Source organism: Prorops nasuta, unplaced genomic scaffold (genome assembly GCF_024137725.1).
Source record: "Prorops nasuta isolate Cenicafe-Biocafe unplaced genomic scaffold, Cenicafe_Pnas_1.2 PNAS00014, whole genome shotgun sequence".
In the NCBI taxonomy this organism is placed as follows: domain Eukaryota; kingdom Metazoa; phylum Arthropoda; class Insecta; order Hymenoptera; family Bethylidae; genus Prorops; species Prorops nasuta.
Genome location: NW_027116811.1, coordinates 6,098,008 through 6,125,704, shown reverse-complemented (window position 1 = coordinate 6,125,704; position 27,697 = coordinate 6,098,008). Strand labels below are relative to the sequence as shown.

Here is a 27,697-nt window from a genome sequence, read left to right as displayed (position 1 = left end):
GCCAAAATAAAAAAAACTCCAGAAATGTTCAAATAGGAAACATATAATTTGTTTTCGGCACCGAATACGGATAATACCGCATGATTTACAGAGACTTCACGTGTGTCAGAAAAGTGCGATTATAATAAATATCATGTATTATGATACTTCTACGTAAATATATATGGATATATAAATATATATATATATATATATATATCCATATATAAATGTATCGTTTAAAAATATATTTATATCAGCATATAAACATATCCGTCGATATATTTATATATATATATATATATATATATCAAACTGTTGTGTACCCGCGTCTTTCAGCGAGAGTTTCTCGGACTCGCCGAGTGCGATTCTCGTTACTGTCGGCGAAGGACGCGGTAAACGGAAATGACGTAACGCGCGGCGGGATTGTAAATTTTCTAGGCTCCCGTAGGTCAGAATGGACAGGTCAATGTTAGATAAGACCTATCTATCAATTAGTGTACGCTGTCCGATTCTTCGGGGTCTTAAGAGGTATGTACAGTTTTCCAAGTTGTAGATTTTCAGCTCTTCCGAATGTTAGGCTAATTTGCCGGTTGCGCGCTGAGGGCTTCGTGAAGCGCTTGTTGTTGTTCTGTTGTTAGGGCGCTTATACATGCCTGGAACATGGACTCGTTGCTCTGAAAATAAATTATAACTCAATTATGAAAACGATTTAGATTGATTTTAGATTTCTACGAAATAAAATTGAGTGTTATTATACTTGTATCTGCCTGACGAGACTGAGAATTCTTTGCATGACTGGACTATCGCTAGTAACTGCGTCTCTGTAGAATGCTTCAGCGAAGAAACTGATTAGTCGAGGTAGATTAGCGTTATTTGGTCCTAAAGCTAAAGCGTGATTGCTCTCGATAAGATCGCATAAATAGTCGTAAACGTGAGGTGCTTCGTCATCGTCTTCGACTACTGGTAGCCAGGAAAGCCTGAGAAAAATAGAAAATTCATAGTCGGTGACTCTCGTGCGTCTCATGATTAATATTTTTCTGGTAAATGTGAATTGCAGATTGTATTTACCAATGTGGAAGAATCTCGTCGACGTTGATAGCTTTGTTATTATACTTAAGGATTTTTGTAACAGCGGAAATGGCATTTTCAGTAGAATTTACATTTTCGGGTAGCCTGGATTCAGGATCATTGATGACCTCCATAAGTCTAGGAACAACCTCGGCGCATGCCTGAGCAAAAGCTTCACCACCGAATTGTGCGAGAACTCCGCAACCGTAAGTTGCGGCTTGCCTCACTTCTGGCGACTTGTCCGTAACGTACTGGATCATCGGTCTCAAGAAAAACTCCTGATACTTGGCGCAATCAGGTCCTCCAAATTCGATAACGTCATCGAAGACGCAAAGTGCCCATTGGTGATCCGACCATGAACGCTCTGGGCTGAGCAATTTGACAAAATGGCCGACGATTTGGTCGAAATAAGGGAAAAAGGTTGATTTGTGGGTGATGAATAGAGCGTGTAGGATGTCTGCTATTTTACTCAAAGTATAAATATCCTCGTTGTCTTCGTCCACTAGCTGTTCCTCAACTACATCGTCGTAATCCTCGTCCTTGCGTTTCTCCAGCCGTTGAACAGCTCGTTCGAAGTGTTCGTTTAAAAGTTTGTTAAAGATTCGCAGTAGTTCTGCCATCGGTTGAGCTCCCAGACAACCAGCACCCAAAGTCTCAATGCATTTAGCCAAAGAATACAAAAGCTCCAACAAAACCTCGGATTCCGGCTCTGTATTGATTGCTATCAGTAAATCTGGACAAATATAAGCCCACATTCCCTCGACGTATTGGGGCCCTGCGTGAATAATCCTTGATCAATAAAGATTTACACAATAAAATTCAACGTTTGATTACCTTTGATCTTGGCACAGTCTAGGAGGCAAGGTAGACTGGCAGCAGCAGCTGTTCTGACTCCATCATGAAAATAAAACTTTAGCATCGGTACCATCAGTCGCACGACTTCTTCGGCATAATCAGCGAATCCTTCTTTCAGCTCTCTGGCATAGCAAACCAACATTTCACATGCAGATGCCTTGTCCTCTAAACCGGCAGTCTTGATACCAAAATTTTGCTGCTCGCCCAAAGATACGAATTGCCAGTCAAGATCTCCCTCAATACCCTCCATGTCCTCGTTATCGAGCAGTGCGACTTCCGGTTTCATAGAGGCCGCCCTGAGAACTGGTCTCATGACGAGTGGTAAGTATTGCTCGAATTGTTTACCAAGAATTTTGCATATTCTGGCCCAGGCAGAAATCAAGTAACTCGTCTGGGGATCATCGTCAGGAAGATCGCCCTCTGAATGGGTCTTCAGCAACATGTCCATTACCTCGCTGGCGTCTGTTATAAATTTATCAGGGCCAACTGCTAGTCCTATAAGACTCACACATTCGATAGTCTTGCCTCTCAATAATTTGTGCTCTTGCTGATTGGCATTTTGGATTATGTACTTCAGGCAAGGCATCAACCTGTCATAGTAAGTGAGGAATTGCTCTTCGCATGTGTCAGCAACAGAAGCTATTGTAGTCACTACTTGTTCCAGAACCAGTTTCGTTCCTTTCTCTACAAGCTCCTGGAATTTTGCTGTTAGAATTGATTCTAATTTTGCCATTATAGCATCCAGGTAAGGTGTCAATATATTTTTTGGGCAATCTTCACTGAAGTTCACTAGCGCCGCACCTGCGTGCGCCTGTACTCTTGGATTTGCATTGTCGTCCAATAGCATCAGTAACCCTGGAATTACTTTGTCATGGAATTTCTTTTCAAAAATCGGTGCAAAATCCGTAGACATTTGTCCTACTGCATTGCAAGCTGCGTATCTTACACGTGGGTGCTAAAAAATAATTCAGGAGTTAATCTCAGAACAATTATGTACAATTCAACTTGAAATTTAGTTTGCTATATAGTTTTGTAGTTCCAATACTATGATTGTTCTTATTTATCAAACAATCAACTCTCAGGAACCCTTGGAGTTGCTCGTTTTTTGGTACCAAATTACCAAAACGGTAACCTGGAAAACCAGCTGCCTCCATTTTAATTTACCACGAAAGTAACGCTGACACAATCTTAATAAAGGGACTGCTGACTCGTTCCGTGGAAAGAAAGTTAATTTTTGCTGTTAATTTTAATACTTACAGGATCTTGCAAATATTGTATAACACCATCCATAATTTGTGGCAATATAGCCTCCATTTGCTTGTGACAACCCTCCCCAACAGCTGATATGGCCATAAGTGCAGCATGTCTAAAAAATATTCTTATTTTACACTATCATCTTCTCATTAAATAAACCAAGTAAAAATTCATTTATACTAAAAAATGTAATGCTTGGAATTGAGTTTAAGATATAAACATTAAACTATAGTTCGGAATTCCAAAGCTTCTTGGAAAAACTTCTAATCCAACTGTCAATACGACAGTAGAAAAAAAAATTAATTACAAGTTAATTTACCACAAATGTAACGCGTCTGTGAATGTAAAATTCTCAATCGCTGACTTGTTTGTGGCAGAAATATTATATTAATGAAAAAGTTAATTTTAAATTGAAGAAAGTACCTGTACATCCAATCACTGTTGCTTAACATGGAGGGAATATTTTGTACAATTAGTGGTAGCATGGTTTTTCCTCCTAAACCACAGGCAAGTCTGTCCAAAGCACTTTCAGCTACTACGCTGTTGCTATCGTTATCCTCTTCAATAACCGCGTCAGAAAAACTCCAATTTTCGTCCTCGTCAAGGTCAGTCATCATTTTCAGAACGAGTGGAACCAAGGCAGAAATGTATTTTCCACCAACCTTCCTCATCATTGCTGGAGCCGTTTCTGCCAATGTCACCAAAAACTCCAATGCCAAATGTCTCCATGAATCATTCATATCTTCGTTTGAAAAAATCTTCATACACAGCTCCATTATATTTTCCAACTGTGGCCTCAAGAACTTTGGTGCTGACTCAGCAAGATCAATTAAGACCTTTAGCAATGCTGTATCCTCTTGCTCTTTAACAGACTGCATTGTCACCTGAACTACTGCTGGAAGCAGTTCAGAAAAATGTTTCTGAATGTTTGTTTCCTTGTCATGCAAAATTATAAATGCACCAATAGCTCTGACTGCTTGAAAACGGACCTGAAAATAATAAATAATTAATATACTTAACAATTAGCTTATAACAAATAATAAAATTGTATGCCCCGTATCTGTCTGTAAATTATTGCTTAAAAATTTACAGTCATCAGAAGGCAAATTGTTATAGGAAGAAACCAGTGATGAGTAATCTGAAGCCTTTTGAAACCCATGTATCTATATCTCCCATAAATATCAGTAAGTCAAAAAAAATTTACCTCATAATTTGATAAATCCAAGACTGATTGTTGTAGCATCTGCTTAATAAGATCCAAATAATTTGCTTGCTGATTTCCAAATACTCCTGGGACAGACCTACAACAAAACAAAATGTTATTAATAGATTTTTTCAGTTGACTCTTGATTAGTTGATCAAATTTGTTCATACGTAAACATCCGGAGGGCACTTTCTTTTAAAACTGGCACAGGACCATTTGCACACTGGAACAGAAATTGTAGAAATTCTGGCCATTGATTATTACCATCTTCATCTATCAAGTTTCTGGCAACTTCAGCAGCCACATCACATAATTTTTTCCTGATATTATCAACTTGTTCGTTTTGAACAGCAACTAAAATTTGTTCTTTTAAGTGGACTTGTGCCTCTGGTGGAACCTACAAAATATAATAGGATATTAAAGCTTGTAAAATAAAAGTTAAAAGAGAGTACCTTGGGATAAAAATCCATGAATTCTGAAGAGAATAATCTTCGAAGCAGCACTGCTGCCATTCCTCTTGTCTCTTCAAGTAATGTGGCATTGCAGATTGATGTTAACAGATAAGTTACCTTAGTTTCCACTGGTAAATTATTATAAGCTTCCTGCAAAAAATTTAAAAATGGAATATATGTTTACAAAAAATAATACATTTCTTAAAATCAGAAATCAGTTTATCTAATACACAAAGAATCATCTAGAAGATAACTGTTGATCGAAGTGCAATGTGAATATTTAATGATGGAACAAAGAGAGCTGACTATTAAAATTCAAGTATTTATTAGCACTCGTCACGCGTACATCCTCGGCTGATTTAAAGCAAAGCTAACTATAAATTATCAGTGATCACAAATCAACTTGAATTAACGGCATATTATTTATATCCATCAAAATTATCATCCGTGTGATGAAAATTTTTCTATGTTTTTTGAATTTAAAATTACACCAAAAATACAAAAGCTTATCTTGCATATATCCTACGTATATGTGCTAAATACAATCGCAACTCACGTAGTGTATATATATAGATACTCACATTCGAAGAATACACATAAAAAAGCGTTGAGCCGATACTGATTATGGGAGAACGAATATGATTGGTGGAGACTCGAAAAATGGTATTTTGAGGTTATGGCGAAAAATCGGAAAGAAAATTGCAAAAATTCGCTATAGGCGGGAAAACCTGGAGAGAATTAGTTAATCAGGTTTATGAGGTTTGCGAGGAAACAGGGGAAGAAGTTGTCAATGAGAGATTCGGCTCAAAATTAACGAAAATTTTAGTGAAACCTCAAAGCGTGGATGAATCATAGAGGGAAATGATCGGACGGTTAAAAAATCCGAAATAAACGTGGACGCCAGCATGCGTCACCATTTTGGATCAAGTAGGAAACACTTGTCAGAAATCCAAAGAAAATCCAGTAAATCTTTTACGACATTTTTTCAAATTTTAACCAAAGGCAGATGCTCATTTTCTGAATCATTTAATAAAATAAAAATGAAAAAATTCTCAATTTGGCGGGGCTTTAAGTGAGTTCTGACAACATGTTGGCAACGTGTTCCGATAGGAAACTAAGAAATCTCGAAAACGAATCCTAGTTTCGCTAGAACAAAAACGGGAAGAATGTCCAAAAAATAGCACTAGTAGGATATTTACCTCAGCTTGATTCCGGACATCGTTATCCGTGCTAAGGAGTGTGTTTAAAAGCTGTTGAAACTGTTCAAGGTCTGCAGCCATAGTTGCCGAACGAATGAAACCACCGCGCACGTTCTCCGAGTTGATCAGTGATCTTCTTCTGATTTGCCAACCTAACCTACAAAAAACTAGCCTAGTGCGAGCGAGGCCTTTTCTTATGATGCTGCTCCCTGATTGGCCGAAACTTCGCTGCTTAAAGTCTCAAATGAAGAGCGCCTCCCCTTCTTTTCAAATATCCAGCCAGCCAATCAAATACGGACAATAGTCGAGCATAACTGATTAAGGTAAATATTTTTAAATTATAAAAAAATTAATTTTATGAAAAATAAGCATTTAAGGATTTTAAATTTGGTTCAAGGATTAATATAGCTGGCTCTTTATATGTTTTTCGAGAATAAAATATAAAAAATTATTGATACGGTGGGCGTAACTTTCGACTTCTATTGGGTGTAAAGAGAAATGACAGGAGGAACTATCAACCAATGACATTATTTCTCGCATGTTTCCCGCGCTGGAATTGCTGGAACTGCTGGAAGGCACTGGAACTGCAGAAGGTGATTTACGCAACTGACTGCGAGTAAAGAACTTAAAAAATGATAGAATAGGAAAAAATGGAACGATCTGTGAACGTAGCGATTTCAATAAGATAAATTTCTGTATATGTATATGCAACGATGCAACCTCAGTTTGATTAAAATGAAAGGTATTTTTTATAAGTCTTATCAATTGAGTAAACACAAGAAAACGGGACAAGAGAGGCACTGAAGTTATCGATGGCATAAGATCTAAAAATATAATGAGTAATAGGGGAAAAAACTATAATAATGTTTTTTACAAATAATTCATATTTTACTTTGATTATTAATGCCTTTTTTTATACGGGTTTTATATTGTATTTAAAAATAAAAACATAAATAATTTTTTACTTATATATTTTGTAGTAAACAATTTGGTTGAATTAATATTCTTGGGGAATTTTAGGAAGTCGTTATTAATGTTGGGGAATTGATGTTTGGAAGGTTAGCATCGCTGCAGACAAGTGCGTGTGCGATGGTTTTTGATTGAATCTGAATATTTGTGAGAGGATCTGCAAGAAGTGAAAAATATTTGGCAGGCGAATATTTGGATGATCTCGCGATGGACTTTAAGTGATCGTGGAAATCCATGAGGTGCTCTTGGATGCCGAGCAAGGAAAGTCCGCGAACGCACGAACACTGCGAGAAACAATTTCGGGTGGATCAATGTTGTAACGTACATCCAAAATGGAAGAGCAAAGCGTTCACAGCAGTACTAGTGATATAAATAGTGAAGAGGTGGTCAGGAACGAGCGTAAGTCTCGGATCCGAAAAAGCTCTTTATAGCTAAATCCTTCCAATTGCTTTACCTATCCTAGGACTATTTTCTTTTTCCCTCATTTGCCTAAGTAATATATAATATAACCCCCCAATATCACTTATACTTGAAAACAAAAAACAGAGAAAGAAACAGCTTTCATTTCCAACTGTCAGTTAGCCTAGTCAGTTGTGTTATATGAATCTTGAAAACCAGCATCCTAGTATTAATAATCTATCGTTGAGCTTTTTGCCACCTCTTGACAGTAATGGCCTTGAACTTTTCTCCACAATCACCTTATAAATATGATGTCATCCTTCTTAACCAAAAATGATTATTAATATTCCAGTGGAGTAAATAAGTTTAACATTCTTTGTTTACTTTATAAACAACTGAAAGTATATCAGGGACAAAAATAACTATAAATAATTCATTTAGAAAATCTGTGATTGGTTTCCTTGAAGATAATTATGCTTTATCTCTCAGTATCATTGTGATTAAATGTTATTGCTTGTTCTTGTACAGCTCTAATCATACCGAGAAAGAAGAGGATATGTTTTGTTGGAGTAACCTGCGATGATCCTATGCTAGGTGCTGCTGCACAGCAATTTAGCGTACCAGTATTGAAATCTAAAACTGGAATGGAATATATAGATGATACTGCGTATTGTACCTATTTTATTTTACAAGAATTTGAGGGTCCTGAATATGATGTCCTTCACAAAAGTGCGCATAGGTATGTAAAGGTTTTGCAGTTAGATGCTCCATATTTATAAAAAATTTATTTGGTTATTTTATTTCTTAGAATATTAGGTCCTACTGCCTTACTGCAGCTGGTTGAAAAAAGAGAGTCCTTGCCTAGTATTAGTAGACCATTGTATACACAAGCCATGGTAGGATCTGTAATCGTATTTACTGGATTTAGAAAAAAGGACGAACTTGTAAGTTTTTTAAATTTATTTTCATTAAAATATTGGAAATATTTATCTTTAACTATCCTTTTTTTTTAGACAAAACTTATCAACATGATTCATAGTATGGGTGGAAGTATAAGAAAAGAGATGGGAGCTAAAGTGACACATCTTATCGCCAATTGTTGTGGCGGAGATAAGTATAGGTATGCAGTTACCTTTAGGGTACCAATCATGTCTATGGATTGGATTAGTGCTTTATGGGAAAATAGGCACGATATTAAATGTTATGCACATAATGAGGATATGGTAAAGAAAAGTTACTTTTTCTCCCAATTAATTATTTTAATTTGAAGAAAACTTTTTAAGGTTTATAATATTTATAGATGGCAAAAAGTAGATTAAAACCATTTTTTGGGGCAAGGGTGTGTTTTTATGGTTTTCCTGATGAAGAAAAGAGACACATGTGTGAAGTTTTACAGCAACAAGGAGGGGAGGCTACAGAACTCGATGACCCTAACTGTACTCATGTGGTAAGCTTGCCAGAGTTGCATGTAACTTTTTTTCTAATTTCATATTATATCGCTTTTTCCCTAATTAATGCAACTCTAGAAATTGATGTACATTTATTAACTACTTCTATCCTATGCATTTCTTTTTTTTTTTTCTATTTTATTCGCTACTTTTATAGGTGACGGACAAGAGAGCAGGTCACTCCAAGAAACCCGAAAAAAGATTGAAAATTTCGTCAAATGCCATTTTTGATCGTTTCAAAAAATCTATCATAATTCCTTTTATCTTTTATGATCCTTACACCAATAGCATTCCTGTAAAATGCGTGACCAATAAGCATCACTCATATGAGAGTTTTTTAAATTGTTATAACTCCATATTCAATTATAAAACCTTTCCATGTGAGAGCAAAAAAGAATATCCAGTTCTTAATTGTAATATTAAATCTTTTGACAGTTTCAATAATTACATAAATTTGGAAGAAATTTCCTATTGCCCGTCGATCGAGCAGAATTATTTAAAGAATGTTAATCATAGTTTTACGGGTAGCAATAATTTGGATAACCAAAGTATAGCAGATTATGAAACAGTGGAATCTTCAATTTTGACTGATTCGGGAATTGATATGTCGCTTTCCATAAAAATTTCTCAAGACCCAATCGATTCAGTAAAGCCCCTCGTAGTTTCGAAAATGCACTTGACCAAAGAAAGCCCTAAGAGTTCGTGCCAATGCAGAAAACGCACCCTTTCAACAACTTCCATAGAGTACCAATCAGAGGAACAATTGGAGGAACAATTTTCAGGGGTATCTTTCTAAATTTTACGTCCAACTGTCGAAGTCCTTGCATGAAAATACATATTTATGTTTGATTTACTTGAAGCTGTTGATAAACAGAAACAAACGAAGGAAAAGTGAAAAATATGGGTTATCGGAAAAGGAAAATACGGGTATATAGGGAGGAAAATACGGCTAAGAAAAATTTACGAGCAAACTAGGTTTTTAGATTTAACTGTCCTTAGTATATCAACCTTGTAATAATTCCTATCAAAATTCTAGAGATCCTATCACCACTGGTCTCCGTGGTTTAATAGATGATATTTGTTCGTCCGTTCGGAGTTGATTTAAGCAAATTCATCAACAATTTAAAAATAACAATAGATTTTTTTTCATAGGTTGTTGACGAATCCAATGTAAATACATTGCCAGATCTTGCCTCTATGAGAGCACATATAGTCAAAGCTGAATGGTTTTGGACATCTGTGCAAAATGAAGGTGCTGCCGATGAAAAGGAATATTTGTTCGAGGACGTGAGTATTGATTTTTATCTGCTTGAATAATTGGTATAAAAATTAATTACATAAAAAGAATTGTGTATTTTCAGTATTTAGAATCTTTATTATCACCATCAGCCTCAGCCAGAAGAGACAGTCAGCAAGCATCCACTCCAACAACAGCATCTACAAGGAGAAAACGTAAGCGTTTGGCAGAAACGCTGTCCAGTTTAGTTCAAAATGGCACGGATTCTCCAGCAGTGCATAAAAGACGTTCGAGTATCAGCGATGCTGGCCATCTTAGTGTTAGCGGAAGTTTCCTCGATTGTACTGCCAGTCCGGATAAGCAACTTCTAGAAGGTTATAAGATCTATAAAAATAAAATTAAAACTCTCCATGAGACAAACACAATATTTAAACAAAATTGAATAAATTTGACAGATATTCCGGAAGTAAAGGCTGTTGGTCCAGAGTCAGTGAGAAAAAACCTCTCTCCTCGGCACCAGGTTTTCTTAGAATTAGTACAAACTGAATCGAATTACGTGGGGATTCTCAGTACGATAATGACGGTAAGCATCTAAATGGATTGTCTTGCATAAGTGGAAAGTAACTTGATGTTTTTATCGTGTTATTCTCATTTCATTCTTTGCAATAATAACTTGATTGCGTAATGACCGAAACTAATCCAATCGCATAATTCACAGTTATTTAAGTCGCCCCTGGAAGGTCTAATAGAAACTAGTGGAGAGCTACTGAATAGTACAGAAGCGAAGATTATATTTGGAAATTTTCCACCGATCTACGAAGTGCATAAAAAGATGCTGGAGGAGCTCCGTTACAGTTCAGCACATTGGACGGAGGACATTAGCATAGGGAATATTTTTTTGAAATTCGCACCTGATTTAGTAAAGGCGTACCCACCCTATGTGAATTTTTTCGAGAACACAAAAGAAATGTTAGATCAGTGCGACCAGAATAAGCCCAGATTTCACGCCTTTCTCAAAATTTGCCAGACGAAACCTGAATGTGGTAGGCAAAGCTTGAAAGAGCTTCTAATAAAACCAGTACAAAGGTTACCCAGTATTAGTTTATTATTAAACGGTAAGTAAGACATGAGGATGTGGTGGATGTTATACTGTCTTATAAGATTTTTCAGGATTTTTTTTTTTTAGATATCTTGAAGCATACGAGCAAAAATAATCCAGATCACAGTGCCTTAGAATTATCGATAAGCAGTATTAAGGAAGTCATGACTTATATTAATGAAGACAAACGTAAAACGGAAGGCCAGTTGGTGATGTTCGACATCTTCAACGAAATAGACAACTGTCCGCCCCACTTAGTGTCTTCTCACAGATCTTTCATAGGCAAATGCGAGGTGATGGAACTTAGTGAAGTCTTGAGTGGTCGAGGAGATCATTTGGTTTTGTTTCTTTTTACCGATACTCTAGAAATTTGTAAAAAGAGGTCAAAAGCTTTTAATACGTTGAAAAGTCCCAATACTGCAAATGGACTAGCCTCTGGTAAGCTTGGCCAAGGAAAACCTTACAAGCACATCAAAATGCTGTCACTCAGCACTATTAAGAAAGTTGTAGATATTCGAGAGACTGATGGTAAGAATCAATGTTTTATTTCGATAAAATACTCTATTTCATCAGTCAATAATTTTCTTTCCATGTCAGAGTGCCATAAAGTCTTTGCTCTGATGGTGCGAAGTAATCAGGAGCTGAAAGAAAAACTATTTTCGTTTACGATTATTGACGAAGAAGTAAATAAAGCTAATTACTTACGAACTCTCTGTCGACAAATGGCGAATACTGTCTGTAAAGCGGATGCGGTAAAGTTTTTATTCAAGAATCAAGGCATGAAAAATGCAACTGCTCCTGTACTTTTTTTGTTTCAGGACACTTTTCTGATCAGTCTTGACTCGCACCAGCTCGAAATCGATACTAGCGATGTAGCCTTAGGAACTTTAAGTAAAGCATTTAAGTAAGTTGACGAAAAATTCTAAGTTATCGTTTAATATAGAGATAGAGAAAAATTTAAATAGATAAGTTAGGTTTATTAGTAAATGAATGGACTGGTATGTTACGATAAAGTAATGAGTGATCGTTTCCTTGCAGGAGCCTATTTCATAATTTTTACCTGGAGTATATGGACCCGTATGTGTTCCTACTCAATAGCATGTGTGAAACCACGTTACATGTCCCATTACCGTCAGTTCTCGCACCAGACTGATTACGTTTCTTTTTATTGACTTAACATCCTCCTTCGCCTAGCTTTCACGCCTTAACCGACAGTAATCCCCGCTCGTCAGACCAACTTCCCCATTTATCTACTATTAAAGTCATTCTTGCGACCCATCTAGAAAATCCACCTAATCATCTTTATCTCATCAATCTTTTTTTCCCCTTACGAACTGACTATATCATCTATTCTATGTTATTATTTTGTGTGTCCAGATTTCACCAAATGTTGCATGAACCATTTTTATCATGAATTATTTTTGGGTTTCTTTAATTCAACTCTTTTTTTTTATTAAATCTGTAACCACAGAATTTTACTAAAAGTTTGCACACAGACTTTTCAACGATTGCTTTCCGTGATCAATAAATATTAGTGAGAGATCATTGTTTTTAGGTTTGCATCGAGAACGAGAATGAAAGTTGGTCGAGCGTTTAGTTTTAATAAGACGCCGAGTAAATTGAAAAGGGCGATGTCCACAATGATGTCACCATTCGGATCCACAAACAGTCTCACCCCGGCAAGCCAGCAGCTTGCGCAAATGCGATTGGCCAGCTGCAATAATATCAACGTTAGTTCATTTTTTAAATCTTAATGCTTTTTATACTAATTCACAGTCATAGTAAAGTATTGCCATTTTTATTACTACTCTGATAAAAATAATCTGTGAAATACTATTTTTTACTTATTCTCTCCATCGACAGATTAAAATAACCGAAGCTTTTCGTTCATAATGAGAATAATGTGCTCTCACAGAAAATATTATCATAGTTATTAATAATTAATAAGAGATAATTTAATAATTATTATGTTGTTATTTTGACAAGATTGGACGATGAGAGTTGGGAGCAAAAGTAAGTGTCTCTGTCCAAAGAAAATACTGCATCAATTTTATTTTTACAATCAAACAAAATCTTTCTCGGTGTATTTACTATTCATTATAGGATTTCGATTTCATCCCTAGAATAAAGGAAAGTTTATGTTTACAGAATTACGGTTGTCATTTTTGTAAACAAAGTTAAATAGATCCGTTAAATAGCTTTGAAGCTTTATAACTCAACTCATACTTAACAAAATTTAGGAAGGTCTATTTCTTATTCGTAGGAACTCGGGAATGGTGGTTCGAGTTCACCAACAAGAGGGGATGTCCTAGTGGCACCAATGTCAGTTCAACCAACTCGAAAAGCAAAGTGCGGTTCCCTTAGTATGGCTTCATTGCGAAGGTTGTAGTTACTGTACAAAAAGGATCTGTACCTACTCCTATTCAATTTTACTTCGAAAAAGAAGGCCTACATTTTATACTACTTCATGTTAAATCCCATTAATAACTGGCCTTCTCAATCTCAATTCTCCTTTTTTAAGCCTTTCCTTCTGTTTCTCAGGTAGACTTATTATAAATATCATTACGCTTCTTTATTTAATCTAATTCGCCATTATTTAATTAATATGCGTTAGATAAATATATATATAAATATATATAAATATTTTTGTAATATAACAGGAAGTCTTAAAAATTAATGAAAGCGCATAATTCGTTAGTGATAAAAAGAATATCATTGCACGTAAAGAAAGCTCGACGAAATCGCTGTATATTTTTTTTATTATTAAAGCTTTGAAATACATTTTTTTCATCATTACTTTGGCTATCATTCATTTGCATGTTTCACCCACAATAATTTATATCTCGCTAATCATTAGAACTGACAATCAAATGCAATATGATGCACGCACAATACCTGAAGAAATTACATCAATCATTTTACACATTGGAAAATCGTGTAAAAGTGTAAAATCCAGGCATAAAAGCCAATTTTCAATATTTAATCATCAAGCGACTAATAATAATTACAGTTACTCCGATAATTTCTAGATTATCTAAGTTTCGCTGTAACGATTGAGCAATCGAATTTTCTGCTAGTGTTTTTTCCATTTTCTCGATTTATCTCGCCTTGAAGTATTTATTAATTTGTCCTTTGATTCTCAGAAATTATTCGGAAGAGGTCCTGCAGGAGAGAACGGAGAACTAAAGGGGATAAACAAAAAGTGGCCTTATCTTTTTAGAGCAGTCTGCAAAATACATAAATCAACGGACACATAAAGCTCCGGACAAAGAAGGACATATCAAAGTATAATGTAATACACGAATTTTTTTAATATTTCAATGAACTTTCACTTTTGACAATAATCAGAAACTTACTTGAGTTGGATCTTTAAATCACATTTCCAGTATCTATATTATATATACATATGTAATTAGTGTTACAAAACGATGAGTGAGAAATGTGGCGAGTTTTTATAACAAACGCGAAATATTTCTTGAATATTAATAGTTTTTACCCAAGTAATTGTTTATATATTATAAAGCATGCTGTAAAGAAAAAAATGAACTACGTGCGAATGACAGATGAATAAATAATTTCAAATAAGTTGTTTGCTTCTTTCTGTTTCTATTCAGTTACAAAAAAAGCACAAGACACTGAAAAATTCAGGTAGGTCACGACAAAACGTCTGACTAACAATCGATTTGCATTAACCATATACTGTGCTTCTTATTATCAAAATCCGCATACTATTATCTGTACAACTTTTATTAAATTACATTTTAGAAAATAAAAATAAAAGAAACTTCCATCTCCAATATAATAATACAGATTTTTCTTATTTTGCTCCGCAAATGAAAAAATTAAATCTTGAAGAATTATCTCGTCAGAGGCTACAATCAAGATAAAAGTCAAACATACGTGCGCTTTTGTTCTGAATATTCTAATCTTATTCCTAATTAGAATGAATTGCGTATGTATGTTTCGGTATAGGCGATCAAGGGTCCATTTCCGACAATTTTTGAATAAGAATCGCCATTGCGCATGGCTATGTATAAAGTATTCATATAATTTACACGTTTTATGTACACACGAAAAATTTAACGATTGAATTCATCAAACGAGAAATTCTCATGTTTTGCACGTATCTCCCATTTGACTTGCAACAAGCCTCCTGCTTGTCTCTGAATAGAAGAGTAATATGTGCATTTACACAACGTTGAAAAGTTGCGCTTACTGCAAAAGAAATTAATCATATGAATAACATTTAAATAATCGATAAAATAAATAAATCTAAGCTTTAAAGTAAACATTAAAATAAATATAAATCTTTAAATTAACCCTTAAATAATATTATTGCTCTTACATTTGGTATTTAAAAAAAGTTATAATCGTATATTATTATATGATATATATGAGATATAAAAGAAGAAAGGAAATCAGACAAAAATTTGAAGTTATTATAATAACATTATGTCTTCTTTTTCTTGCTCCGCCTGTATCTCGCCATTTCTTGTTTTCCAATTATCCAATTTTCTTCCTTTCTCTAGCTATTTTTTTCCATCTTTTTTTATCAATAGTTTCAGCGAGTTTGCATATGCTTTTGCTTCAATTAAAGGTCAAAATTAAATTCGAGTCACGGATAAATTCTTCTTTTTGTTGGCAGTAGACGCAACTTTAACGGATACCTTTTACGAATACGATATTCCCTTTTTTATACGGATCTTTAAATAAATATTAACATTACTACATGTCTATGTACAGTATATATGTTGATCGTGCCAGGAAGGAATGATCAACAACAAAATTTCGAACTTAAAAAAGAGAAAATTAACAGCAATAATAATATTAGTAATGATAAAATGTAGAAGACTGGTGAAAATTTTGGTAAAAAGAATAGATCCAGAGTCAAATCTAAATCATGAGGTGTATTTTAAGCTTTAGACTAGTTGGGATTTCTTTTTTAAGCTCGATTCCATTTTATCATTGCGACTGGAGGACGCGAAAGGTCTTCTGCTTGCGTAATAATCCGCTTAACATACACACATATATATACATACACGTGTATCCAATTACTGTCAATGGGAAAGATAATATAAGAGACGTTACAGTGTAATAAAAACTTCCATACGGGATAACAATTAAAATTGCAAATGTGCGAGTGGAGAATGTAAAGAAAAATTGTTATAGAGGAAATTCAGACTGGGAAAATCTAATCGTTGGATCCTAAACGAATGAAACTTTCTCCTCTCGCGTAACATATATATATATATATATATATATATATCATTCCAAGTAAGGTTCCGGTCGACGTTTCGCCAATCAAACAATTTTGTTAACCAAGGCCACATTGGGAAATAAAAAATGAGATGTTTTTCAAGGGTTCTTACAAATGTGTTTTCAATATGAGGCTATTGCGCTAACTTAGGTCACGTTGGTGAACCATTGACTTAATTTAGGATTTTTAAGAATATAAACTTTGAATTAAATTTTTGCAGAAGATTCTAGAGTTTAGTGATTCTAAATGAAGAGCATTGACCTCTGCGATCCCAAATGAAGCCTCTTATTGAAATCGAGGACGATGTTAAAAATTTAGCTACCTCCAAAAAATTCGAAGGAGAACTAGGTGAATTTTTATAAGTCAATCAAAGACTGACGTCTTTTATAAGCAATAATTTGTCTCGGATTCACTTTCAAGTAGCAAAGTCAGTTGTAATGACGTCAAAACAACCATAAATCAGAACACATTGACGTCATTATGAATAATTTTGCTTCTTGGGATCTAGGGGACTTCCAGAAGCCACACCTGGACTTTTAAGAATATATCCCCAATGGCCTGGGTAGAGTTTTTATAAGTTTGAAGATACTAGAAGAAGCGAAATATCTTAGTGGTCCCAGGTGAGGTCTTTGGATAAAGTCCACAGCAATTTGAACGAGAATCATTCTAAGACTGTCGCGATGATTCGCCTCGAGTCTAGCCAGAGAACTTCAGATGACCACGCTTAACATAAACTGGATCACCAACGTAACCCACGGGTATACATTTTCCAGAAGTTTGAAGATCTTGGCTAGCACCGGAAGACCTGTGGAGGGACTTGGAAAATTTTGACGAGAATCAACCAAAGCCTGGCGTCCTTCAGGCGCGATGATTCGCCTGAATCTAATTTGGGGGTTTCCTGTGATCACACCTGGTCCCCCACATCCGCTTGATACCGCAGCGTCAGGTACTGCGCAGCCTCCGTCATCCGGTTTATGCTTCGGTGCAAGCCACGTAGATGGCGTCTGAAGTTCTCAGCAGCTATAATGGCCAATCGATCAGGGTCCTCCGTCTCCAATCCCGAATCATTCTCCAATCCGGTATCAGAATCCGAATCAGAGGAACTCGACACTATGGACGAGGCGCTTTGCACGCTGTGAATACTCTGTATCGATGTTGTACTCGGGCATCTAAAAATAAAATATCTCAATCATTCTCGGTTCCCCAAAATTTCGAAAATTAATCTAAATCGCGTATTATCCTTAACTGTTTCCAAAGGTGACGCAAGATCAAGTTAAACGAGCAGTTAAACCATAAAGAAGGATTATACGGTTCCGTTTCACAAACTCTAATTCCAAATTTACTAGGCAATTAAAAGGTTACTTCATAGCTTATATTAATTACTAATGCCTTGTTATGGTGCTTGGGCGATAAATTTGAGACGAATTTTTGTGAGAATTAAATGTTGATTTTTCAAATGACCTTGCGTGTCCAAGCCGGGCGCTGCATTCCGAGGTCACAGAACCGGAGATGGAGAGTGGTTTTTGATTGTGGTCTTCGAGATCTTGTTCCATGGTGGGTTCTTGGGACCAGAGCAGTTCGGTTTTCATTTGGTTGATGATGTTGTAAAGTCGGTAGAGATCCGTATTCGCCATCGAGTCCTTCACGCTCGGACCGTTCTTGCTCTTCAGGTACACCGTGTCAGCCGAATCACCCACGGACAAATCCAACAGGCGACTCGGTATCAAAATAGTTTCCTCCATCTCACTCACGGTCCTCACGAACTTCTCCATCGAGTTCAGAATCGAAGCGTTACTGAATTCTGGTTCATCATGACGTGCGATCCTTCGCATACTTGCCCTGTAATTTTACAAAAGAATATTTGAAACTTTTATTTAAAACTGAAACACGCGATTTCCTAACGCACACATTTATTAACTGCTCAAAAATATAAACAAAAGAATTTTAGAATTCATATTGTGCTCGGTCCAAAAGAACTACTATTCCGGGGAAAAAAGGTAAACAACATAGCCTGCATGTATCCCAGTCTAAAACTTTGTTCGCACCAAGTCGAAATTTTTGAAGAAAACTTTATTTCAGTAACCACTATATTTAAAACTTTGTACGATCGAATTGATCGAAAATACGGAGTTAGTGAAGCCACAGCTTAAAGTAAACATTGACTGGCAACACTGGAAAGAGTAGTACACTCTGTTGCAACTTCACTGGTAAGGTTATGTTGGTTAAGCACACATCACTTTCCAAGGTGCGAATTGTTAACAATTATATTGGATTGTAAAAAATAATAAGAAATAGCAGCTGAACCATGGTGACTCAAAGATTCAACAGAAGGAGTTAGAAATGTGCGAAAATATTACCCAGTGCGCAGCATTGTGTAGCGTTTGAGACTTTTCAAAAGTTTGAAGAAAACTCGTGGAGTTTAAAGGAGAGAAAGAGAAAGTTAGAAAGAGAGGGAAAGAAAGAGAGAGAAGTGGGAAACTGGGAAGAAAAGGAGGAAACAGTCGACCGCTCAGTTTGAGATTTGGCGATGGTCTGGTCGAAAGCTTTATCGAAGCTAGATTCTTCAGTATGTAAGAAAAGACAAGACGGAAGAGTACAAGGGAGGGGAAGTGGATAAGTATGAATATGCGAGGGCCCTATTTGCCATGCAAAGTTCAGATTGACCCCAACCAACTTTTTTCCCACCCCGGATCCAATTTTTGCATTTGTTAATCCCAATATGTACACTCGAGTTTGTTTTTCCTCGAAAAATCGGTCAAGAATTTCAATGCCTTCGAAGGGGAAATGACACGTAGGGAGGGGGGAGGGGTTTCGTCGGAGTGAAGAGCGGAGAGGATATGTTTATTTGTACCTTGAGACTGTTTCTCAAGAGGTATTGATAATAATTTTAAAATAGTTGCATAGCTCGTTAAAGAAAAACAAATAACGAAATTTTGCTCATTAAGAGACCGAAAAAACCGAACAATGAAATTAGGCTCATTAAAGATACGAGAAGCGCTAACAATATCGTTAATTTCTAAAGAACAATTCATGGAATTCCGGACAGAGCTCAGTTTACAACTAAACAGACGTGATGGCAATGGGGGGTATAATTTTTTTCTTTCTAAAATAACTTAAAAATATCACTGAGGTTCGTTTAAACGAAACGAATTAATGAGATGGAAAACTTATTGAAAATTAATTAGTAAAAAAGCATGTACGTCGGGAGAGGAATTCGCGAAATTCTTGAAAAAAAAAAGTGTTTTGCGTGATAAGGGTGATTTACAGGAAATAGTAAAAAAATATAAGTTAGCAAAAAGAAAGAATTTGAAGAAAGAAAAATGGCTGCCGATTATGTGTGTTCAGGTTGCATGTTCCGGTTCAACCTTTGCCCTCTCATTTTCTTTCCCCTTCTGACTTATTTATTTACCGTCTTCCGTTGTCAGACGGTTAATCTTCTCACTCCTTCACCGGCCGCTGACGTCATTTCCATCTCGCGTGGAAAATCGCTCGTTATCCCCCCCCCCCCAACCCTTTCCCAACCTAACCACTATAACTTATCGATAATCGCCTAAACTCATACGCAAGTATTCCTCCTACCCCCCCCCCCCCCACTAACTCGTTTCTCGCGAAACTTCTAAACCTCAAATAGAGGAAAATTCCAATGGGCTTTTCGTAGAGTTTGTTAGTCAGTTCTTTCTTGATTTGGCTGGAAACACGGAACAATGGCGAGCAAGGTGAAACGATCCCTACTTTGTAGCCAAACAATCGTTGACCTTTTGGATTATGGAGTGTCCATGTAAATCAGCTTTAACTGCTTCTTATTATTCGGCTAGAGTTAACGACCAGAGGCCGTTTAATTACATTTAAATAATCCTGTGTGCTCTCGGGATCTAGGAAGTGTGACCTCTGAGTACTACGCGAAAGCATTCTACAAAATGCCTTAATCATCTTTACGAGGGAATATTAAAACGGCCATCGATCAAAATTCTCTATAAAATACTATAATCGACGTTCTGTCTAGCCTAACGGCATTTTTTTCTCTCCCTCTTCAAAGTCAAAGAATGAAAAAACGCATCAAATATGTTAAAGTAGAAAAAGTCGGTAAAAATTAATATCCAATGTCCTTCCGTAACGGTCTTTTTCAAATCGACCAATGGCGTTTACGCAGGTCTTTCGAGTGACTGATGGTGGGGGTGGTATTGTTTGAGCGTTCGAATAACAAGTAGATCGCGATTCGGACGGATGGAAACTCCGGTGAGAAGAGATTGAGACGGAAATTGTCCTCGAGGCTCGTGCTACGTTTTGTATTTATGTATATAATATCCATGGCAGGTCCGTTCAAAGTCCAAAAGAACTGAGGTGAGAGGCGAGCGATGCCAATTGACGAACGCATGAATTTACGAACGCTTCCCTTTCCCCCACTCCCCTCTCCAATAGCCAATAGCGTTTGTAGAAGTCTATTGAAAATGGTCGACAAGAATCGACGGGCAAAGTTCAACAATTTCCGCGCAATTCGAGGATACCAGGTAAGTTTTTAACCTTTCTCGTGTGTGCTAATCACAAGCGGATTTGCATCGGTAAATATCGTAAGCGTCATGTCTCTCGCGTAACTTGTGACGTAAACGGAATTTGCGCGTTATTCCACGCGAATATTTTCTAAGGTCTTGAACATCTTACTCACTCTTTCTCCTTATATCTACATACCCCTTCCTTCTACTTCTTCCTATATTCCATTTATTTACCTATTATACAGAGTGAGGCACTTAAGACGCTCAAAGCATAGACGTAAGCGAATGTTTTTTTCCATAAATTGTATACATATTAATGATTTTATAGGATTTTTTGGAAACTCCTTTGTATATGCATTCTACAAGTTCGCTTAAAGTTAATATTTCATATAGCAGCGGCGAGATAAAGGTATTTCTATTTTCTAACTCTGAGGAATGTCTTAAATTTATCATCACTAAATGTTTATATATAATTTACATTCAATTTTTCCCAAAGTATAAACGTAAAAATTCATTTATCTCGGTAGCTAAAAGTGTTAGCTATTCTTGAAGACTTCTGAGTGTGAATGAAAATAAGTTACAAAGAAGTCCTACGTGAAATTTACTATTTCCTATCATTTGGAGATAATTGGATTATTTTACGATCATTCATAACTGCACATATAACAAAAACAAGGACTTAATAGGTCTTGTTCCAAACCACAGAAAACCGTTCATGGAACTGACACATTTATGTGCAGAACCTGAAATTAAACCACAGCAGAGAGACGACCGTTTTGCGAACTGTTTTTCCGAGTTTTCCGTAATGTTCGAACACAGGTCTAATATTTCAACTTTTATTTAACAGGATGGCTAAAGCTGACACTATTTTGTCGATCTAGGCTCAAGCGTATATCCCCATTACTCACTGGACCTCTAACAGCTGACCTTAAATCGCCTTTTAGTCTAGTTTTCTGTTAGGGATGGCAGTGATGGCATACCTTCAGACCTTCCTAACCTTAACCCTCAACTACACACTGCATTCGAGTTACGAATTTATTGCACTTGGATTAATCTAACCTAGCATTTTCAATTTAATGCAATGCATCAATCTGGAAGTGTTTTCTTACTTTTTACACAAGAAGATGAAAAAGAAGGGACAGGTACTAATGTTCTAATTATACAATCACTTGAGGTATTTTGAAACATATTTTAAGCAAAAGGTTTTAAATTTAAAATGTTATAAATATTCTAAGTTATGTTCCAGCCCAATGCTACTATAGCCGAAAGTTAAAAATAATGTTTAACGTTTGTTTAAAATATCACGCTTTTCCGTAATTGATATTCACATCAAATAAGAATTGCTTTCTTTGTCTTTGAGGTTTTGTCATGGGATTTCCGTCATACTGGAATGTTCGCGGATTACAAATTCAAAATGAAGAGATTTACTACAAAAGAGACGCAAGGGGAATACTACAGGGTGAGGCAAAGAAAAACTTTTTGAAGAAGCAGCAAGCATTACACGATCGCATGACTGGAATAAATTAATGCCGATTTCGTGAAATTGCGAGGTTATCTAACCAATATTTGGTTTACTCGCGCTCTTTACCGGAGTTAAGACTCCTCCACTAAGATTTGAGGTTAGAAAACAAAAATAATACAACTTTGATTGCTCCATCTTATTGCACCAGCTTAAACAATCACAAAGGTTTGTTAATTCCAATTGTACTCTACATTTGCTACATCTGTTTTGAGGTTATGCAAATAAAGCTAAGCGTACGAGCAAACCTAACCTCTATTTACGAAGCAATCTTCGTTCTTTCAGATTAAAAATCCTTCCAAGATAACGGATAAAGCTGATCAATGTGAATTTCTGTTATGCTGAGAAATTGCTTCACGACTCCAAGATAAAAATTGTCCGAAACTGATTATCTACTATCTTTTGAAAGGAGATGCATTTTTCCAATCCAGAGACGTGATGGGTAAGCCAAACAATCGACCTTGCCGGCAACGATAATGTAATTGCAAACCGTGACAGGCATCTATTTAGATAATTCTCGAAGCTTATCAATTAATCGAGCAACACGCGCGGCTTTATCCTCACCCAAACTCAATAAGAATTCTTCCCCCTCCAGTCAGTTCATAAAGAATGTTTTCAATTCTTCCCTCAAGAAAACAGAACGATTCTGCACATCAACAGACACAACTCGTCCAAGCTTATTATTATCTTATAGAAAAAAGCGTATCTCGATGCTGTATCTGGAAATTCCAGAATCAATCATTTTATATGATCAACCGAAGTGCAGTTTTTTTTATTTTGCGTGAAATAATAACGATGCGGGTGACTTCAGTAGAATAGATTAGTTAGTATTCAATGTTTTAGAAATGTGTGATACGTTTTATAGTTTCAATAATACAGGAAACAATTTATGTATTGATTTGAATAAGACGCATATATGTAGATTTCTTGAGTGAAATGAAAAGTTGTTAAAATGCATCGATAAATCGTTATCGTCAAGTGCAATAGAACTTTAGTCCAACGTTTGTTCGATAAAGGTGTATTTCTGTTCGATAATTTTAATTTTCAAGTGCCGCTGTCACTCTTACCAATTGCTGATAAGGAAAGGTAGAAAAAAATGTCTGGTCATCGAACATATATACAAATGGAAACGTTGGAGAGATATAAATAATCTTGTAAGAGATAGAAGAAGCGGCGCTGGTAAAGTTTTTATTATTTGTCAATCTACCCACCAAGCACGAGCTGATCACGCTTCTGTGAATCTCGGAAGTGGCCGGCATCAATTAATCATTAATTTATCTATGAAGAAGCCAATCAAGAATTCCAAGCTTTACCAACGTCGTTACCCTAATTCACAAGCTCGTTAGCTAATTAAAATATCTCAATTGGAACATTCAGCATACTCAAAATCATTCACGAGCACGACGCGTGCCTCGCTTCTGTTTTATCTTTATCAAAACGTGGTTATCTGAACAATTAATTCCTCCAATTAATTGCTTCACACTGATTCCATTCAAGATCCTTTGTCAAGGGTAAACAATCTCAAAGACCGTTTTTCTATCAGAAAAATTCAGTTAGATATAATAAGAAAAAGACAAACATACAAACAGAAAAAAAATTTTATAATCACCATTTTATTACCAATCATACATTCTGACGAAAGAAATTTTGTAAATGCGTTCTACTGTATCGTGTCTTCAGTACAAGAAGCCATTGTTGAATTTAAAAATAAGTATTTGTAAGGAGTCAAGTAGAACGAAGGTTTCTTTGTTAATGAAGTTTTGATTGCAAGCAGTTTGAGGGAGTCGGCATTGTATTGCAAAAGGGTCTGGTCCAATTCTGTTCGGTGCAAATAAAAATGCAATACATGCCAGTGATTTCGTACTTGACCGCTGTTGGTAGAAAGTCTGGCATGAGCGATCTCTTAATCGTGTTGCTAGCTTGGCCAAACAACCGGCCGGTCGCCAGTTAAGTGCGATGGCTGAACGAAATTGAAATTGGCGCAATTGCGAATGAAACATGGCACGATAAGGCCACGCAAAACAATCTGACGAAACTTCTGCCTGACTCTCCGGGGGATCCGTTCCTTGTATCTGCCCCTGCAGGGGGCAAGAAAAAATGTAAACATACTCTGTAGCTCTGCGTTCCCATTCGACAACCCCTCTCCCTTTCTCTATCCCCCCCTCAACGTGTGTTTACAGCATTTCGAAATAACGAATTGCCGTAACAAAATCTCGGACCGTACACGGAGTATAATATTATGTGACAAATTTCGCTGATCGAAACTATTTCATAATCCGTGAGTAATCCTTACCGATAAAAACACCTAAATCTGGTTACTTGTTGAAAAATTCCCGCACGCGTACTGTCCATTAATTGCCTGGAATTCTACGCCAGATTTTCCTTACGCCTCGTATCAATGATTTGTTACGTTGAAAATGAGAGACTCGTTTCTCGAGCTAAGAATAATCGAAGATGAAGATTCATATGTAATTAAATCTCGTATTCATACACAAGGCAGGTATAAGAAACTGTGTATACAGAAGAAGGCACATAACATACCCCAGAGAATATAGAGGCATAGCGTAAGAAAATATTATCTCATCGGTTATAGGGACCAAGTATACCACAGTGACAGCAAAAAGTGAGGGTGTGTAACTCTGTATACATGTACAAGGAAAGTTTATGGGAAAGTCTACCAAAAATGATCAGTTATCGATAGATAATGCTGGTGATATGTATATGCATTACTGCACGTTCCTACTTAAATTTCACAGTTTTGGTATGCACGTAGCTAGTAAGATGTGTCAATTTTTTCCTTAGGAACTTTTCGAATCTGTTTTCTATTTGCATTCAAAAGTCTTACGCAAAAAATTTATATCACTCCGAATTATTGCACAGACGAATGAATTTTTACGTTATAAGAAGCGTCATTCTACATAATTGTTGGAGAGAAATTCATGAATTTTCGTCAAAGTCCAGCAGCTGGATTTGTCAATTGATTCGGAGGAAATTCATCGTTCAAATGTTGTCTGACGAAACAAGCTCGATTTCTGCCTAATCATCGTGAGCCGTAGGCTTTTCACGCGAGATACCTGTTTCGTTTTGTTTTACACGTAATTCTTGAAATTGCGTAAGGTTTCCTGTCCTGTCCTGCAGTAGGAATCTTGCTGCGCGCGACGATCGTCGGAGTTCCAGAGAAAACCTGCCTCCTTTCCATAACCTATCCATGTCCCACAGACGTTATTTCAGCCTAACTCGCAATATCTCCAATTAATATGCATATTTGTGTTTTTTTAGGTAGAAAAAATCATGGATTTTCCACAAAAGATCAGTTTGTTCTTCGTTCCATGACGACATTTCCAAGGAAAAATACTCTAGACTTATTTTGTATCTCTTACAATCAATTCTCAGTATCTTTAAAGTGTAGTTAACGACAAGTATTACTGAGTGTTATGATAATTGTACATCTACAGATATATCGGCTTTGTCATTAACGATATCCAAAGATGCCGGTAACAGTCACAGAATACAGGGTTTGTATTCTTCTGTAACTTTAACGATATTTGATGGCTAAAGCTAGAAAATTGCCCTATACACAGGGTTTGGACTTTTTTTCAACTTGATTCTAATTCCAACAGATACAGTATACGAGATCGAGAATGATCCGAAGTGATCGATGTAAAACGTTAATAATTAATGACGGAGGACAAAATTTCCGGGGAGTCGAGAATATGTAGTTCCAACAATTCTTAAACGTTGACTCTCATTGAGAAAGTTTTTCGCACGGATATGTAGACCAGCGATCAATATTCTTGAATATTTAGCATCCGGCAAACTTGAAATTCTTCATCAATGTGAAAAATGATTCATGAGAAACTTTGGATGAATCCTAAAAGGTTAGTCGATTGACTGGAAATGGTTTCAAAACAAGCATGGGACAAATACGAGTCGATTAATGAGATTCGGCATAAAATTAGAATATAGAATTAATTTTAAATGAAGAAGATGGACGGAAATAAAGGAAAAGCGGCGTTGTGTTCTAAAAATAGCTTGGAATTTTTAGTGAGTCGGAATGAGAGAAGAGTCTGAGTAACATACACACACACACACATACAGCAGTCGAATGGTAAGAGAGAAACAGGAGAGGGAGATGAAGAGGAATCTAGCAAAAAGCGTGGCCGAATTGTCAAAGAAAAGGGAAAGGGAAAAGGAAACGAAGCTTTCTACTAGCAACGGTACTGAGGAGAGTCGATAACGGAATATAATAAGGAATGGAAATGTATCGACCGCCACTTTCTCTATCGCCAGACATTTGTGCATCAAAGCTTGTCATAAAATTTGGATTGTCCCTTAGGTAAAAGCTTTGTAAATACAATAGAACAATACAACGCCATTAAATTATGCCCAGGTACTCTTAGAATTCAAGCAAAACTCATTTTGCAAAAGTAAACGTTTCAGGTACGAGGTTTATTATTATCCTCTAGAAATTTCTTAGGCATGATTGCTAAATCAACATTGGGAAACGTCGGTTTAACGAGTCGGTCGAAAGCGAGAATTGCTGGGAAATTGGGTCGGCGAGAATTGGGCGCTCACCTGCTGGGGTCCACGTTCGTAGAAAGGTCACCGTAATTCATCTTTGTCTGCTTCTCTTCCTTTCCTAACAGAAAACTCGACTTTTCACCACGGCACACAGGTCACTCGCGTAATTCTGTTTCAGGTTCTTTATTATACTTTGGATTGTGTGAAATTCCAAAAGTAGCCTATGAACTCGATGACACACCAAGAGAAGGTTGGACGATGGTAGAGATGCAGAGGCAAAATGGAAATCGAGTGGAAATTGGGCGTTAAGCACACTGCACACCCCGCAGTCTCTTACAAGAGTGTTGTTTGGTAGCTTTGGAAAAGTGAGTACTGCTTGGCGAGATCATTTATATTAGCCATTCCGGGTCGGAAAGGACTTTGTTCTCCTCTCTCTTCCTCGTGTCCCGCACAGATCAGTTGAGGTTAGGTCGCCCCTTTCTCCCCGGTCTCAGCGGCTGCCTCCTCGTAACGTATTTCCCGCAAGTAGGCTTCCGTTTCACTGCTATTATACCGGAAGTTCGTCTAGTTTCTCCTATGATTCTTCAGATTTTTCAGGAACCTTCGACTGATGTACAACAAACTCAAACCATTCTTCGTGGATGGACGGAAAGACGGATAGGTGTGCCGCACGGTCTTGCTGTCACGCAAACGAACGCTGATAGATTAAGTTGTGACCAGCTGATCCCCCTCTCCATATCCCGG

At 36.6% G+C, this 27,697-nt stretch overlaps 3 protein-coding genes, 1 long non-coding RNA gene and 1 other non-coding gene across 10 annotated transcripts; 2 read left to right on the top strand and 3 right to left on the bottom strand.

Moving 5' to 3' along the window:
- Positions 1 to 25: 25 nt before the first annotated feature.
- On the bottom strand, positions 26 to 6,163 carry Karybeta3 (karyopherin beta 3). The gene is made up of 10 exons (XM_066735230.1): positions 6,015 to 6,163; positions 4,816 to 4,965; positions 4,534 to 4,760; positions 4,364 to 4,460; positions 3,583 to 4,148; positions 3,163 to 3,271; positions 1,885 to 2,860; positions 1,051 to 1,825; positions 740 to 959; positions 26 to 656 (listed from the first exon to the last, which is right to left on the bottom strand). Exons 1-10 carry the CDS (start codon positions 6,093 to 6,095, stop codon positions 561 to 563), a joined length of 3,297 nt encoding a protein of 1,098 aa, XP_066591327.1. The 5' UTR covers positions 6,096 to 6,163; the 3' UTR covers positions 26 to 560.
- LOC136778767 (small Cajal body-specific RNA 8) lies at positions 4,203 to 4,334 on the bottom strand. The gene has a single exon (XR_010823479.1). It is a non-coding gene; the product is annotated as a small Cajal body-specific RNA 8 (non-coding RNA).
- A 12-nt stretch (positions 6,164 to 6,175) lies between the features above and the next one.
- On the top strand, positions 6,176 to 14,444 carry pbl (epithelial cell transforming 2 pebble). 3 transcript variants are annotated; one of them, XR_010823416.1, is made up of 20 exons: positions 6,176 to 6,337; positions 6,412 to 6,756; positions 7,035 to 7,382; positions 7,911 to 8,121; positions 8,191 to 8,326; positions 8,396 to 8,605; positions 8,683 to 8,829; positions 8,988 to 9,614; positions 9,983 to 10,117; positions 10,192 to 10,441; positions 10,523 to 10,650; positions 10,786 to 11,182; positions 11,254 to 11,694; positions 11,764 to 11,918; positions 11,985 to 12,070; positions 12,205 to 12,243; positions 12,722 to 12,896; positions 13,153 to 13,179; positions 13,430 to 13,707; positions 14,310 to 14,438. XR_010823416.1 is itself a non-coding variant. In XM_066735227.1 (19 exons), the coding sequence occupies exons 3-19, from the start codon at positions 7,316 to 7,318 to the stop codon at positions 14,350 to 14,352; spliced, it is 3,366 nt and encodes a 1,121-aa protein (XP_066591324.1). In that variant the 5' UTR covers positions 6,180 to 6,337; positions 6,412 to 6,756; positions 7,035 to 7,315; the 3' UTR covers positions 14,353 to 14,444. The 3 variants fall into 3 exon arrangements, 2 of the variants coding, with proteins under 2 accessions (XP_066591324.1, XP_066591325.1); XM_066735227.1 differs by lacking the exon at positions 13,153 to 13,179 and having other exon boundaries at positions 6,180 to 6,337; positions 13,430 to 13,548; positions 14,310 to 14,444; XM_066735228.1 differs by lacking the exons at positions 12,205 to 12,243; positions 13,153 to 13,179 and having other exon boundaries at positions 6,182 to 6,337; positions 13,430 to 13,548; positions 14,310 to 14,444.
- Positions 13,908 to 27,616, bottom strand: LOC136778414 (mid1-interacting protein 1A). Of its 2 annotated transcripts, none has more exons than XM_066735232.1 (3): positions 27,008 to 27,616; positions 17,885 to 18,262; positions 13,908 to 17,592 (listed from the first exon to the last, which is right to left on the bottom strand). In XM_066735232.1, the coding sequence occupies exons 1-3, from the start codon at positions 27,046 to 27,048 to the stop codon at positions 17,328 to 17,330; spliced, it is 684 nt and encodes a 227-aa protein (XP_066591329.1). In that variant the 5' UTR covers positions 27,049 to 27,616; the 3' UTR covers positions 13,908 to 17,327. The 2 variants fall into 2 exon arrangements, with proteins under 2 accessions (XP_066591329.1, XP_066591330.1); XM_066735233.1 differs by lacking the exon at positions 27,008 to 27,616 and adding an exon at positions 18,781 to 18,968.
- On the top strand, positions 20,092 to 27,007 carry LOC136778416 (uncharacterized). 3 transcript variants are annotated; one of them, XR_010823419.1, is made up of 7 exons: positions 20,092 to 20,931; positions 22,274 to 22,600; positions 22,718 to 22,874; positions 25,712 to 25,947; positions 26,053 to 26,310; positions 26,478 to 26,768; positions 26,873 to 27,007. It is a non-coding gene; the product is annotated as an uncharacterized lncRNA (long non-coding RNA). The 3 variants fall into 3 exon arrangements; XR_010823418.1 differs by having other exon boundaries at positions 20,092 to 22,055; XR_010823417.1 differs by having other exon boundaries at positions 20,092 to 22,600.
- Positions 27,617 to 27,697: the final 81 nt, after the last annotated feature.